At 53.1% G+C, this 14,534-nt stretch overlaps 1 protein-coding gene across 2 annotated transcripts in view; it reads left to right on the plus strand.

Moving 5' to 3' along the window:
* Nucleotides 1–11,091, plus strand: part of CHRDL2 (chordin like 2) — a 32,787-nt gene extending 21,696 nt beyond the window's left edge. Inside the window, exons 6-12 of one of the 2 annotated variants that reach the window (XM_042906009.1) lie at nt 99–154; nt 1,942–2,110; nt 3,052–3,246; nt 5,474–5,647; nt 6,463–6,517; nt 9,929–10,021; nt 10,738–10,822. In XM_042906009.1, coding sequence (XP_042761943.1) covers nt 99–154; nt 1,942–2,110; nt 3,052–3,246; nt 5,474–5,647; nt 6,463–6,517; nt 9,929–10,019 — 740 coding nt within the window. In that variant the 3' untranslated portion in view covers nt 10,020–10,021; nt 10,738–10,822. Of the gene's footprint in view, nt 1–98; nt 155–1,941; nt 2,111–3,051; nt 3,247–5,473; nt 5,648–6,462; nt 6,518–9,928; nt 10,022–10,737 lie in introns of both variants that reach the window. The other variant, XM_042906008.1, reaches the window with a different exon arrangement.
* The last annotated feature ends 3,443 nt before the right edge of the window (nt 11,092–14,534 follow it).

Consider the following 14,534-nt stretch of genomic DNA (forward strand, 5'->3'; position numbering starts at 1 on the left):
AGAAGTGTCACTAGGCCTGGGAGGTTGAAGGCCTGCAGGGCCCCTATCAGCAAAGCTTAGCGGGTGGAGGTTGACCCAACTTCCCTTTGGGTTTCCAGATGAGTCAAGTAAGAAATCAGCTGAAGAGGACACCACACAGTCACACCATGGGGCGGTGAGTGCACAGCTTTACTGACAGGCTAGGGAGAGGTGGTGAGGGGGGCTGGTATCCAGGGCCTCAATGCCATGACTCTGGAGCAGACAATACCAGTTGTTGTCCTCATTTCTGGTTTTGTCCCCTAGGTCAGCTCCATGCCCTCCACCACGTCCCAGCCCCTCTCCCTAGCCTCCCATCATGGCTGGTGGGTCAGCAGGGGCTGAGAACAAGTGCCATGCAGGGCAAGAGCAGGCTCTAAACTTCCCAAGTTCCCTCCTGAGAAACATTCTGACACTGACACTGTTCTATCTGGAGCCTGTATCTGTCCTTAGTTCAGCCTGCCTGTGGGCAGCACATTCCCCAGAGAATGTGGCCTCTGTCCTGGCCCAGCCTTCCCCACCCAGCTCCTGTGGTACTGGTGCTTTGTCTGGGGGTTACCTCTCTGTCCTCCCCTCTGTCTTGGCCCCTCTCCGTCTTAGTCTAGAGTTAGGATGGGCTAAACTTTCCAGCTTTCTCTGGCCAGAGAGGAAAGAGGTGTGAGGATGGGCTTACACACTGACTCGAGTCACCATCCACCCTCTGTGCTCTGTCTACAATGTAAACAACTTCACCTTCTCCTTTAGCCTGGGTCACCTGGATCCCGGGGGACGGGAGGCTGACCTCCCCTGCTCAGGGACTCCCCAGGGGTCTGGCCTATGAGCTCTCCCTTCTCCTCTGCTGGCTCATCCTCCCTTCTCAGGCTGGGCCTTTTCAGGTGGAGCGGGGCTTTGTGCCGCAGAGCCTGAGCCAGGCCATCTCCTCGCCATCCCACCCTCTCCCTAGGAGGCAGCATGCTAAGCAAAGCCCACCCAGGCTTAGTTCCAGGCCCTGAGCAGCTCCTTACTGGATGACGTGAGCAAGTCCCATCAGAGGGTTGGGCTTTTCAATTCCTTCTTGCTACTGTTCCACTTGACAAGCATTTCCTGGAAGCCTCCTATGTGCCTGGGCCTGTGCTGGGGCCTGAGATGGTTTCCTGGGAGCTCCTATGGGCTCAGTCGGGCCATCAAAAGGCTGACTCAGACACTGTATGGGGCAGGAAGGGGCTGTAGAAGAAGGACTATGAGTGACTTGGTATTGGTGAGGCGGGTAATAAGCCCACCTGCTCCTACCCCTTGACCTCGAGCGCCGAATCCTCTTAACTAGGAGCTGTGATGCGCCTGACCCATTACACTGCCCTCACCCCGTACCCTTTGCTATCACTGCTAGCCCTGCCAAGACCTGGTCTGGAGGGGCAGGGTTTCAGGATCTTGGATTCCAGGGGCTCAAGAAAGGGGGCTCTGGAGACTTGGTCTCCAGATGGGACCTGTTCTTAGTCTTCCTGCCCTGTAGGATTCTGGGACCTGGTGGGACCTTCAGAGGCCCATCCCCTTATCCCATCACCTAAATCTTCTCAAGGAATTTCCTGACTGTCATCCTCACTACAGACCTGTAGTTTCTAATTTTCCCAGGTTCCTAATTGCTGTGTCTCCCAGGTCAAGACCTCAGTACCCCTCTGTTCACCCCAGCCCCAAGGCCCTGGCTCTGATAGTCCTGAGAAGGGGTTGGTGGAGACTGGGTTTCCAAACCACTATCCTCTGAGAGTTTTCAAATATCCATTGTCTGAAAACATCTTAGACCCCATCCAGATCTTTCTATCCCTAGCCTGTGCCTCTCTTTACTAGGAAGTCATGCTGGTGTCTACCTGCAGGCCTCACTGCAGCTCTGTCTTGCTGCTCTTCTGCTGACAATGGCCCATCAGTGATCTTCATCCTTCCTGCCATTTGCAGAGACATTCCCAGGATCCGTGTTCAGGGGACAATGGAAGAAAGACGGTCCTGGGCACCCCAGCTCCCACTGGCCTCAGTGCTCCTCTGGGCTTCATCCCTCGCCACTTCCGACCAAAGGGGGCAGGCAGCACAACAGTCAAGATTGTCCTGAAGGAGAAACACAAGAAAGGTGGGGACAGAAACTCCTCTGATCCCTGAGGTGGGAAAAGGGGGCCCTGACTGCTCCCACCTCCCACCCCCGCACCCCCACCCCCCACTCAGTGGTCCCCTGATCTCAACTTGGCCATGAGCTTGTGGATTCACAAAATATCAAAACTGAAGGTGTCCTTAAGGGCATCAGGTCTAAGCCCCCATCTCACAGATGAGGACCCTGAAGTTCAGAGTACTGAGTGAGAGCCAGAACCAGTCCTAGAACCAGAACTATGTGTCAGCACAACATTTTTCGAGCCTCTGCCATGTCTTTGCTGGGAATTGAGGGGCACAGAACAGAGAGATGAAAAATGGTCCCTGTCCTCGAGGGGCTCCAGACATGCAAGTAAATACTCTAATATAAGGAAGTGGTGAGGGAAAGTTTTTGACAAAGAAAGGAGGGAGCAGAGCTAGGCTGCAGCAAGATGGTCAGGATGCAGCAGGGAAGGAGGCCAAGTGGGCAATGGTGGCAGCAGAGGGGGAGGAAAGAAGGCTTACTGCGGGGGACCGCCCCCCGCCCCCGACCGGTGGAGCAGGAGGAGCTGCTGTCCCAGCCCCTTTTGTACAGATGGGACACTGAGGCTAAGAAAGGGGAAGGGACCTGCCAGAGCTCACACAGCCAGGTAAGTGTCCGAACTTGATTTCAGCTCTCCTCCCACCAGACATGCTGTGACGGGCAGGGGGAGTACTCTCCCTCTTCAGCAAGAACTTTCTGGGCATGTGTCAGCTCTGAGTGCTGAAACAGGGGAGAAGTCAGGGACAGGGGGCCAGGTCTGCAGCTGGCCTCAGCTTTACAAGCAGTGTGGCTGGGCCAGACTGGTGGAGCAGGGGGCTCCCCAAGGCCCCGCCCCCACCCATCACTGGACTCTGGCCCAGGTCTGAGGCACTGACCCTCCTCCCTTCCTGCCCTCCTTGGCCTAGCCTGCGTGCACAGTGGGAAGACATACTCCCATGGGGAGGTGTGGCACCCAGCTTTCCGCTCCTTTGGACCCCTGCCCTGCATCTTGTGCACCTGTCAGGACGGCCGCCAGGACTGCCAGCGGGTGACCTGCCCCACTGAGTATCCCTGCCATCACCCTGAGAAAGTGGCCGGGAAGTGCTGCAAGATTTGCCCAGGTACAAAGAGATGCTGGAGGCAGGGAGGGCACTGCCCTGAGTGGGCCCTGGGTCCCTGTCCCCAGGGCACAGATACTTGGAACATCTCTGACACAGATGGGGCAATGGACTCAGAGCCATAGGATGCAGGGTTTTTAGATGCACTCGAGTGGAAAATGCCAGACTCACAAAATATTAGACTTATGGAATATCTAATGTTATAGTGACAGATTCAGAGGCTCTCAGTCAAAGACACAGAATCAAATAATGTTCTGGGTTCTTTGAAATCATAAAATCATAGGATGTTAGGCCTTTTAGGAGGAATAGTCAATGTTTATTGTGCACTTACCATGTGCCAAGCAGGCATTTTACATGTGGGAGTTCATGTACTCCTCACCACAAATGGACAGGGCAGGTATCTTTGTCTCCATTTTACAGACCAAGAAAATAAGTGCCCTGTGCAAGGTCACACAGCTCAAATGACAGTTGGAATCCCAACCCAAGTCTGTCTTACTCCAAAGACAATGCTCTTGACCACTGTTGTCTTCCTTTAACCTTCATCTACATATGGGTAAACTGAGACCCAGAGAAAAGAAGGGACTTTCTAAAGTCACAGAGCAAAGTAGTCGTGGAGCTGGAATTAGAACTCAGGCTTCCAGACTTGCCAGCTGAGTTCCTCTAACGCTGTCATGTGACCCTAGGATTAATAAGTGTGCAGAAGAAAACATCAGAGTATCTCATTGGGAGGAACAGCCTGTGATTGTCAACAGTAGCTGTTGTGAGGAACAGGCCCATTCCCTCAATCCTGGAAGGAGAGCAGGTGGGGTAGAAGGTGCGGGCTGTGTTGTGCCTTTACCACTTCTGGTTAGAGGGCTGGGTTGGCAAAACAAAAAGGAGAGGAATGGGGAGGAAAAAAGGGGAAGGAAATGTGTGTCGAGAATCTACCGGCACCAGGTATTGTCCTGTGATTTCACCTAGTTCAATTAATCCTCATCTCTCAGCTGTTTTACAAATGAGATCACAGAGTGGCTGCAATCATCTTAAGTCTGCACCTACCCCAGGCTTTGACGTCAGGAAATGTGAGTCTATGTTAGCTTGCTTACCGACGGACTTCCCTAACTTACTGTTGTGAGCTTAGACAAGTTACTTTCCTTTCGGAGCCTCAGACAGAGTTGATGAAAAATGCTTTATAAATTGTAAATCAACATCCAAACAAAATCCAAATATAAGGGGTCACTATTATTTTTCAGAGTAATATGCTATTGGGACAGGGTTAGGGACAGAGCATGACAGAATGGCACCTGGAAGAAAACGAGGGGTGGGGCTTCAATTTGGATTCTCTTGGAGACTGGCTGTGGTTCACTGCTGGGCTCCCTCACAAACACGCTTGATCTTGGGCTCTGCCACTGGAACCCAGTCCATTTCCTCTTAAAAATATGGAGACTGTAGCCTTACAACTCTTAGCGGGACATCTCTAAGAGTTTTATAACTAGGAAGAATTTAGAAGGAAGTGTGTATGTTTAGGGACTTAGTCCTTTAGTCCCTGAAAAATAGGGAATGTTGGTACATGGAAAGTTCCAGGAAATGTCCTTGGAATTCCAACATGTCCAGGCTTTAGGACTGGATCCAACCACTGTCGCCATCACCGCTCCCCGCTACACCCTTACGGTCCCCTCCACCACTACAGTCACACCATCACCTCCACCACCCTCCGTCACAACCATGATCATCACTATTGCCATCATCACCTCAACCCCTCCCAAACCTTTCACTCCATGTATGGTCATGAGAATCTGTGTTTGGTGATGTGGGTGACTCAAAAGACTTGGAGGACATGGCTCCTGGCCTTCACCCCGTGGGTCTCTTTTAGAGAAGAACATACCCAAGTGAGACAGTTACAAGGCAATGTGTGTCAGTGAGACTAAGGGCATGAGTGGGAGGCATAAGCAAGAAGGGCTTTAAAGGCTGCGAGTGGAGAAAAAACAGGGTAGGCTAAGCTGTTCCAGGTCGGCTGCCTGGAGAAGGTGGACGGTGAGCTGAGCCCAGAAGGATGAGAAGGTTTTAATATGCTAATCAATGGGAAGTGTATGGGAGAAATGCCCCATCTCTTTCCCAGGGGCACCAGAACTTTCCCAAAGACCTTAAAGACCGGAGGGGGGCTGTCAGACCAGGGCCCAGCTTCCTGAGCATACCAGGCAGGGGTCGGGAGGAGGGGTACAGAATGTTCACAGCTCCTTGTCTTTCCCAGAGGACAAGGCAGACCCTGGCCACGGTGAGATCAGTGCTACCAGGTGTCCAAAGGTGCCAGGCCGGGTCCTCGTCCACACATCAGTGTCTCCAAGCCCAGACAACCTACATCGCTTTGCCCTCGAGCATGAGGCCTCTGAGCAGGTGGAGATCTACCTCTGGAAGCTGGTAAAAGGTGAGCATGGGCCCACTCCCAGTCGGGCTTACCTCTGGCCTGTCCCCCTTATCAGGGGCCTCCGGGGCCTATTTTGTTGATCAGGTGCCTCTAGCCCAGGAAGACCTGCCTCTGGCTACCCTTCCAGATTTGAGTCTCTGATTCCAAGGTAGAGGGAGAAGGAGATTCTGTCTGTGATTCTCTGGCAGTTCTGATAAGCTCATCCAGGGCCTCCCAGTGCTCCCTCTCCTGGGGGGAAGGGGTTGTTGCACTTGCAAGGAGCCAGGACAGGGTAATGCCTACAACCGAAGCAAAGGCCTATCAGTAGAACTTCAGCACTCTGTGAGACGCAGATCCTTTCAGGCAGAAGGACATCCACAGCCTCCTCAAAGCAGGAGGGCCTTCAGGCTCATTTAGCCTTTTCTATTGGGTGGAGTCTATCCCTCTATGTGAGAATATATGTCTCATTCTGTGAGAAACTCGCCCAATCCAACAAGATGCTCCTATCACCGGCTGAAGGTGAAGAGGAGTTTTCATTGATGAGGAAATTGCTGAGAATTTGGTTTTCTGGGCACTTCTTGCCAAATATAGATCCCCTGGGTAGAGCAAAACAAACTAAACCCTTTAAGTGGGGATTAGCTGTAAGGTCACTTTTCTCTACTGATGGGTCTTGCTGAAATGGGTGGGGGTGGAAGAGGGAATGATAATAACAATGATAATGATAATGACAACCAATGTGTGAAGCACTTGAGAGTTTACAAAGTGCTTTCACATTCATTATCTCATTTGATCCTCAATGATCCTGAGAGTTAGGTATTATTATCCCCATTTTACAGATGAGGAAACTGAGGCTCAGAGAGGTGAAGTGCCTGGCCCAAGGCCACACAGCCAGTAAGTGGAGGATGGGAGCTAGAGCCCATGTCTTGTGACGTCAGATGCGGCTCTTTCCCTGCTCTACTCTGCCTCCTGTCCTAGGAGGAATGGACGAAGAAAGCGGAGCTGTTCAGCCTGGAGAAGAGAAGACTCAGGGGGACAGGACTGCTGGCTTCATGGCTCTGAAGGACTGCCCCAGGAAGGGGGAGCTGTTGTGTTCTGAGTGAACAACAAACAGGGGCTTTGGAATCAGACAGAACTGAGTTCGAATTCTGGCTCTGCTATTTCTTAACTGTGTGGCCTTGGGCAATCACTTGACCTCTCTGGGCCTCAATTTTTTCTTCTGTTAATTGGAGAGGAGGGTGTTTGGAGGATTAGATGAAATCACATAGGTACAGCCCCGACTTATAGTAGGTGCTAACGACGTTAGTATCCTCATCCCACATCCTCTTAGAATTGTAGAGAAGCACATTTCCACCAATGAGAGGAAGCACTTTGTCATACCTTGACAGTTTCTGTCAAAGAAGGGAGGGAGCAATCTCCATTCACAGGAGTGTGCAAGCAGTGGCTGGGTGGGCGTTTTGCCACAGCTGAGGAGTTAGCTTCAGTAACCCTTATAATTATTTTATGCCTTGAAACTCCATCAGCCCCTGGACAAGTGCTGGTTTACTCCAGACCTCCCCTCACCCCCAGCAAGGACTGGGACCCCAGGGAGTAGTAAGCCCCAGCCTCTGTCTTTGGGAGCCCAGGACTTAGTGACTGGGGTGCAGTAGGAGCTCACCAGGAGCTGAGTTGTTCAGGCTGGAAGGCTTCGTGGAGGAGGGGCCTGCAGCTGGTTAGGAGTTAGGAAGGCAAGAGGAACACATTGCAGGCAGAGGTGGCAGCGACAGCCTCAGACTGGCCCAAGAGCCGGTGCTGACATACCCTGTGCTCTGTGATTGGTGTGGAGCTCGCCCTATGCATAATGTGTTTCATTTCATCCATATAAGAAACCTGAGGCATATGTATTAATGCACCATTTTGCAGATAAAACGGAGTCTGAGAGGTAAAATGACTTGCTCAAAGTCACACAGTTTATTTAAGCAGTAAAGCAAAGATTCAAACCCAGGTCTGACTGTCCCCAGTGCCATCTCCACGGAGGTGACGTAATGCTTTCAGAGAGGGACCTGAGGAAGGTCAAGGTGTGCCCAGGATGGCGCAGACCGGAGAGTTGTAGCTCAAGGCCGGTCTCGTTATGACCAGGCCCAGCAGAAAAAGAACAGGTGGTGGGGACTCTTCAACTTCACAATGCCAGGCTGTACCATCCTGTCACTAGCAAACACCTTCTCTCCATCTCCTGACCCCCTGGGCGGCCAAATTGCCTCATTAGCCTCTCTGTTACCTCCCTGTCCCAGACTGCGGGCGTCAAAACAAACACTCCAAGGGCTGACTATCAGTGGGAAACCCTGTTTCCTCACCCAGAGGAGCAGAAACAGCAGGCCTTGGGGGCAGGGAGAGGAAGGGGAGAATTGGCCTGGAGACAAAGGCACCAGGTGGACACCAAAACCTGGGCTAAGTGAGGCCACATCACCGTGGAGCCAGCCTCAGGCCCCAGAGGCTTGGCTTAGTGTTAAGAGCCTTTTAGATTCTGGAGTTTCAGAGTAGAAGGGACCTCAGGGGTCTCAATTCCAGCCCCTGTCTAGGAAGGAAGCCCCCCTACAGCCTCCCTGATGGTCTCTAGCCCCTGACGGCACATACCCCACTCCATCTCCACTGTGGATGGCTCCACTGAGAAAGGGTTTGTTTTCACATTGAGCTGAGCCTGCCCTATCTCCTGGGACTCACCTGCCAGTGCCGTCTCTGCCCTGGGGGTCCACAGAGCCCAGCTGCCCTCAGACCTGGCATGCCCTCAAAAGGCATGACCATGCCCCTCAGGCTAGCTCTTGATTCCAAGTCCAAGAGCTCAGTCATTAGGATCGTGCTTTATAGGCTATAGTACAAAGACCCTCCCTCATCCTGTCATCTCTCCAATCTGTGTTCTGGGGTATGTGCCGTATCAGGCCTGGGCGGAAGAACCATCTGAGGTTTGTGATGTAGCCTGGGCCTTTGGAGTGAGTCTCTCCCATATCCTGGTCCTTGGCATCTGGGTTGGAGGGTCCTGAGAACAATGCTGGACATTCCCAGCCTCCTGGACCTTAGTGCTGCCCATTCTCCTCTGTGGGATCCTACTCAGATTTCCACAAGCAAGGCCAATTCTTCGTTTTCTTGAGGGCTGTGCTGGCCTAGCAGAGACCTTGCTGTCACATCTGTTCTTTCTGGCCACAGACCCTGGTGCTAACAGCTGGTGCAACCTCCCAGCCCATGTACTCAGGGCCTCAGTGCCATGCGTGGTGCCTGTGGCTAGCTCCCCATGGGATGCAAACATCAGGAGATCCAGATGATACCTTGTTCCTCTCTAGGGCCTGGCCTAGATTGGGTACACATATATTTACTTATCCATCCATTCATCTAGGGATTCATTCATTCATGTATTCATTCACTTATTCGTTCATTCATTTCTCCTACATGCCTAATGTGGGCCAGGCTCAGGGGAGCCAGAGAGGAAAGCCTTCCATGAGTAACCAGTCTAGTAGGGGAGGCAAGAATAGACACAAGGAGAGGACATTAGAAATAGGCCCAATCACAAACACAAGCTAAGAGCTGTGGGTGCCCCAAGGAAGGGAAATCAAGGAAGACTTCCCAGCTAAAGCTCAGAGAATGAGCAGGAGTTTACCTGATAGCAGCAGGACAAACGGAAGTCAATAGGAAAAGGATTTGTAGCAAAGGGGGCAGCCTATGTACAGGCTTGGGCCCCTCAAAGACTTTAAGTAGTTGGTTAGAGCTGGTGCACAGGAAGGCCTCTCAGGGGTTGGGCAAACAGAGCCCTACCACTCTGACACTTGATGCTCTTTGGAGTCTGATAAACACACCTACTGATTTTTATCACACATTCTGTGCCCAAAAAACAGCCTGACCTGTCCACACAGGCCCCCTCCCCACCCCCATACACACACACATTGTGGACAGGTGAGTAGTGTGAGAGCAGGATGCTGAGGGTGACAGGTGCAGGGTCAGCAGGGAGGTGATGGGAGGTCAGGGAAAGGGAATGACAGGTAACGTATGTTTTCGAATGACTGCAGTTAGGATCACAGACTGGAGGGGGAGTAAAAGGGGCCAGAAGTCTAGTGTAGTGACCCAGGCAAGATGTGATGGGGCCCGGATGGGGAGAGTGGCAGTGGAGATGGGAGGATAGATTCAAAACCTTTAGGAAATTTAGTCTACAGGGTTTGATGTCTGGTCAGAATAGGGGAGGGGAGGGCGGAGACTAGGTCCAGTCTAGGTCCAAGTCACCCTGTTTCACTGACCGCATGGCCCTACCTTTCCTGCTCATGCCCTTGCCTCTGCCCTCAGGAATCTTCCACTTGATTCAGATCAAGAAAGTCAGGAAGCAAGACTTCCAGAAAGAGGCACAGAACTTCCGGCTACTCCCCAGCACCCATGAAGGTGAGACGTCGGGCTGAGGACTGGGGCCTGGGAAAAGAGCCCGGCCAGAGGCCAGGGCCTCATGAGGAGTTCCAGGCTGCTGGTGCTGGGAGGGGGGCAGGGTGGTTGTCAGCCACAGACGTCAGTTCCCGGCACAGGAATCCAGTGGGCGTCTGGGCCAGAGATTTCTCAACTCAGGGCGCTTGGGAGCGGGAAGGTGAAGCAGAACCATCTGGATTTGGTCCTGGGAGTGAGGGAGACAGGACTGTGGAGGAGGGAGGCCTGAGCCCTCAAGCCCCAATGCTGCCTACCCACGCTGTATTGGAACGTTTCCCGCTGAAACCCTCCTAACCACTTTCCTTCTGATGCCCTTAACTTGCTCTACGGTATCCCAGGGAAGACGGATCCAGGTGGGGCTTTAAGTGGGGGAGAGGAAGTCACAGACGGGAGTGTCACTAACAGGTGTTAGGAAGCCAGCCCAGCCCCCAGATGCTGGTTGGTTGAAGCTGGGGTCACGTGCCAGAACTGATTGGGATGTGGGGTTATGATGGAAATATCCATCCCCTTCCTCCTATGCGCTCCAAACTCAGGCCCTCACCGTTCTTCTTGTCCCAAGTTTTTCCCACCCCAGTCACTCTGCCTCTTTTGTGCACATGCATGCACCCCTGCACACACACATACACACCGCCCTCAGGCCCCCCCGCCCCACACACACCCCTCTGCTTTTCTCCATGCAGGTCACTGGAACATTTTCCTAGCCCAGACCCCGGAGCTGAAGGTCACTGCCAGTCCAGACAAAGCAACCAAGACCTTATAATAAAGACCTAAACAGTTGCAGATATGAGCTTTATCATTTTTGTTGTTATATATTAATAAATAACAAGCTGCATTACCCCTCAATCCTGCCTGCTGAGTTTTATGTCCAGTCCCCGCATGTTCCCACAGGGACTACAAGGCGGGCCTGCCCATCCCCATTTTGCAGGGCTAGAGACTGAGATGCAGCCGAGGCAGAGACCGGCCCTGTCCTCATGGTGAATTGTTACCGGAGCCAGGGCTAGCTCCCCCAGCCTCACTGCCCAGGCTTTTGTCTGCTGCCCGTGGCCTCCCCCCTGCTCTGTACTGCTTCTGTCCCTGGCCCCCCAGCTATGGCTCCTCCTGCTTTTATGGGCGGCCCCCCTCCTGGAGCTCATTGGCACTGAGCCTAGGAAAGGGACTGCCTCTAGATAGCCAGTGGAGGGGGAAATGGAGCCTCAAAGCACTTTGCCAGCAAATCTTCCAGGGATCCTTACGATTGTCAGCCCCATTCTACAATGAGGACACTGAATTTAGGGAGCAGCAGTAATTTGCCTGAAGCCACAGAGCGGGGCAGTGGCAGAGGTAAAACTGGTGCCGGGTCTCTTGCTCCAGGCTAGCCCTCCCCCCCGGGTCCGCCGTGACCAATGTCATAAACCCAAATATTCTCACCTCCGAGGATTTCCAAGACTTGGCAGTCAAATTGCCAACCCCGGCACCACCACCTGGGAAGAAAGCCTAACAGTTACGATGAAAGACAACATTAATAATTTATCCTGCCTACATGTACAATTACTTGCAATTTCAAAGATGTTTTAATGCTCATGATTCCACTTAAGGTGAACGAACAGTGTAGGAATCACCCGCACCTTAGAGAGAAGGAAACAGAGGATCAGGATCGGCCAGTGACTTCCCTCAAAACTTCACAGTGACAACAGGTGAGGCCAGGACTAGACCTCAGCCTACGGACTCCCAGACCCATGGTCTTGCTCCAGGACAGAGCTGCCCTTCACCCCAAGCCTGTGGGAAGCTGTGGAGAGGTGATGTAAAGTGGCCTATGGGCTGGAGTTCTGCCACCTGTAGTCACTTGGAGGGCTCTGACTATTGTTTCCAGAGCCTTGCTCTTTGTACCCGGGTGTCTGAGGGAGGCCTGGGAAGTCTGCTAAGCAGCCTATCACTGCTGCCCTCACTGAGCAGGGACCAATGTCGTACTGCCCAAACTCCCCCTGCGAGCTCCCACGGGCCTGGTTTGAGAGTCTGGGGTTTGAGGAACATGGCTGGAATCTTCCCCTCCTCCCCTGAGAAGGAAGACGTTAGCTCTTCACAGCTTCCACCTGTCCATCCAAGAGGCGACAGCATTCTGGCCTTGCTCGCTCACCATGTAGGGTTAGCTCGGAACTCCGGGACGATGAACTCTGAGCATCTCACATTTAAAGCGCAGGAATCTGAACGCTCAGCCATTTACGTGGTGAACTCTGTCAGCCATCAACTTGGCTCAGGTGTCTCTTCTCAGGAAAGTTTTCCTGGATACCCCCACCCCCGCCCCTGCACAATGGCCCCTCCCCTCTGCTGAAGAATGGGGTTGGAGGCAGGACTCTGTAATCAGAAGTGGCTCTGGGCCTCAGCACAGGAATGGACTTCCCTGTATACTTTCCCTGGTATTGCAGGCCAACTGCCTTCCTGGTTTCTTTGAGGGGCTTATCCGAAGCCTGTGTGGTTCACCCCAAACCTTTTCCGCCATGGGAGACACGTTCAGCATATCAGCATCTCCTCCTTTGGGTCCAGACGTTTCTGAGTGTGCACACACAAGGCTTGCCTTGGGAACCGCTCAGCAGCTTTCTGGTGGTTTTACACCCCTCTGACTTGTTGTCTTCCCCTTTCGTGTGTTCGTTCGTGAAACACTTGCTAAGCTGCTCTGCGATAGGACATTATGCTAGACGACCCACACAGTGTAAGGAACCAACCCGGCTCTGCCTGTCCTTAGGGAGCCAAAGTCTTGAGGAGGAGATGGGGCATCACAACACCTTGTCACCTGCTGTGACAACAGGGCCATGGGGAGCACAAGCTTGCCCAGACTGAGGACGCTTCAGCAGGCTCTGAAGGATGAGGAGGATGTGAAGAAAAGGTGGAGGGAGGGAGACGGTGCAGGGAGAGACATGCATGGAAGATGTAAAAAAGCATGTCATAGGGAGAATCACCAACAGCTCACTGGACAGCTTGAGGCAGAGCTAAGGGAGGTGAGGCTGAAGACCCAGCTGAGAAGCTCTGGCTTCATCCGAGGGCAGCCACGAGCCGTGGAAGGGTTTCAGTGCCTGGGTCAGGTCTGTGGGTTAGCAAGCTGGCTCTGGTTGCTGGGTGAAGACCAGCATGGCCAAGCGAGGCAGACACCAGGTACGAGGCTGTTGTGAGAGTCCTTGTGAGGGATGACGACGGCCTGGGCAGGAGAGAGGCGGTGGGGCTAGAAGGGAAGGCCACACTAATGACGCTAATGGAGGACTGGATGAGGGAGAAGAAGGAGGGTAGGGCGCAGCTGTGTTTCACATGGGGCCTGGGGAAGAACTCAGAAGATTCAGCTGAGCACACGTTGAGTCTCAGGAGATACCCCTAGCTCGTGGGGTATATTATGGATCTGGGAGAAGGCTCGGCCAGAGACAGGGGTTTGGGAGCCATTGGCCTGCAGGTGGTAACTGAAGCCAGGAGGTGGGTGGCACCAGCCTGGGAGAGACTGTAGAGTGAAGAGAAGAGACAGATGAGCATCAGCAAAGGAACCACCGTGGAGGCAAGAGGGAAGCCAAGAGGGTATGGTGGCGGAGAGTTCAATCACACAAGGCCTGGAAGGGTCTCCCTCTGCCCTCAGGGGTGAGGGGGCTTCTGGTGCCTGTGGAAATGGGCAATGTCAGGAGAGCTGGGAGGCAGGAACAGGTTTTGGGAGGCTGAGGTGGTGTCAGGGAGGCGGGGAAACAGACAAGTCTTTGAAGAACCTTGGTGGTAAAGGAGAGGGGAGAAGCAGAGCAGTGGCTGGCAGTGGACATGGATGGAAGAAGCAGGTTTCTCAGATGGAAGAGATGTAAGTGAGTCTTGGTGATGATCCCTTATCACCTCCTCACAGGACAGGGGAAAGGAGAAGGAACAAGAGAGTGGAAGAAGGGAGGTTTAAGGACAAGTTAAAATCTACTCTGCCTCAGCCACTAACTAACTCACTGTGTAACCCTGCTGGTCTCCCCGTGTGTGTGATGACAGAGAAGGAAATGGTGGTCTTCCAGGACTACCCAGCTTTCCACTCATGAGGCTCCCAGAGATCCCAGCAGGGAGTCCTACTTGGTGGCCAGGCTAGGCACAGGCTGGGCTCTGGATGCAAGAGTGACGTCCCCTCCCCCATGCCCGGCCATGAGATAACAAGGCACATTCAGGTCTGTTGTTTCATCTGATCCTTAGGACAACCCAGTGAGATGGGGACTGTCAACCATATTAAGAGATGAGGAAACTGAGGCACATACAGGGAGAGGAAATGACCTAACCAAGATCACATACTGGTAAATGGAGGGGTTGGATTCTAGCTAAGTCTGTCATTCTGTACCCTGATGGATCCCAGAACACTGGAAGTGCCAGGTCCTGGGCTGGGGCAGGTGCAGCTGACCTGGGCTCAGAGCCTCCACCTTCCCAGGTAGCTTCCTGGCCCCCAAACCTGATAGTCCAATCATGATGCCAAGCCTGGCCTCCGGGTTTCCTCCTCTTCCAGTAG

Source organism: Panthera leo, chromosome D1, assembly GCF_018350215.1.
Source record: "Panthera leo isolate Ple1 chromosome D1, P.leo_Ple1_pat1.1, whole genome shotgun sequence".
Lineage (NCBI taxonomy): Eukaryota > Metazoa > Chordata > Mammalia > Carnivora > Felidae > Panthera > Panthera leo.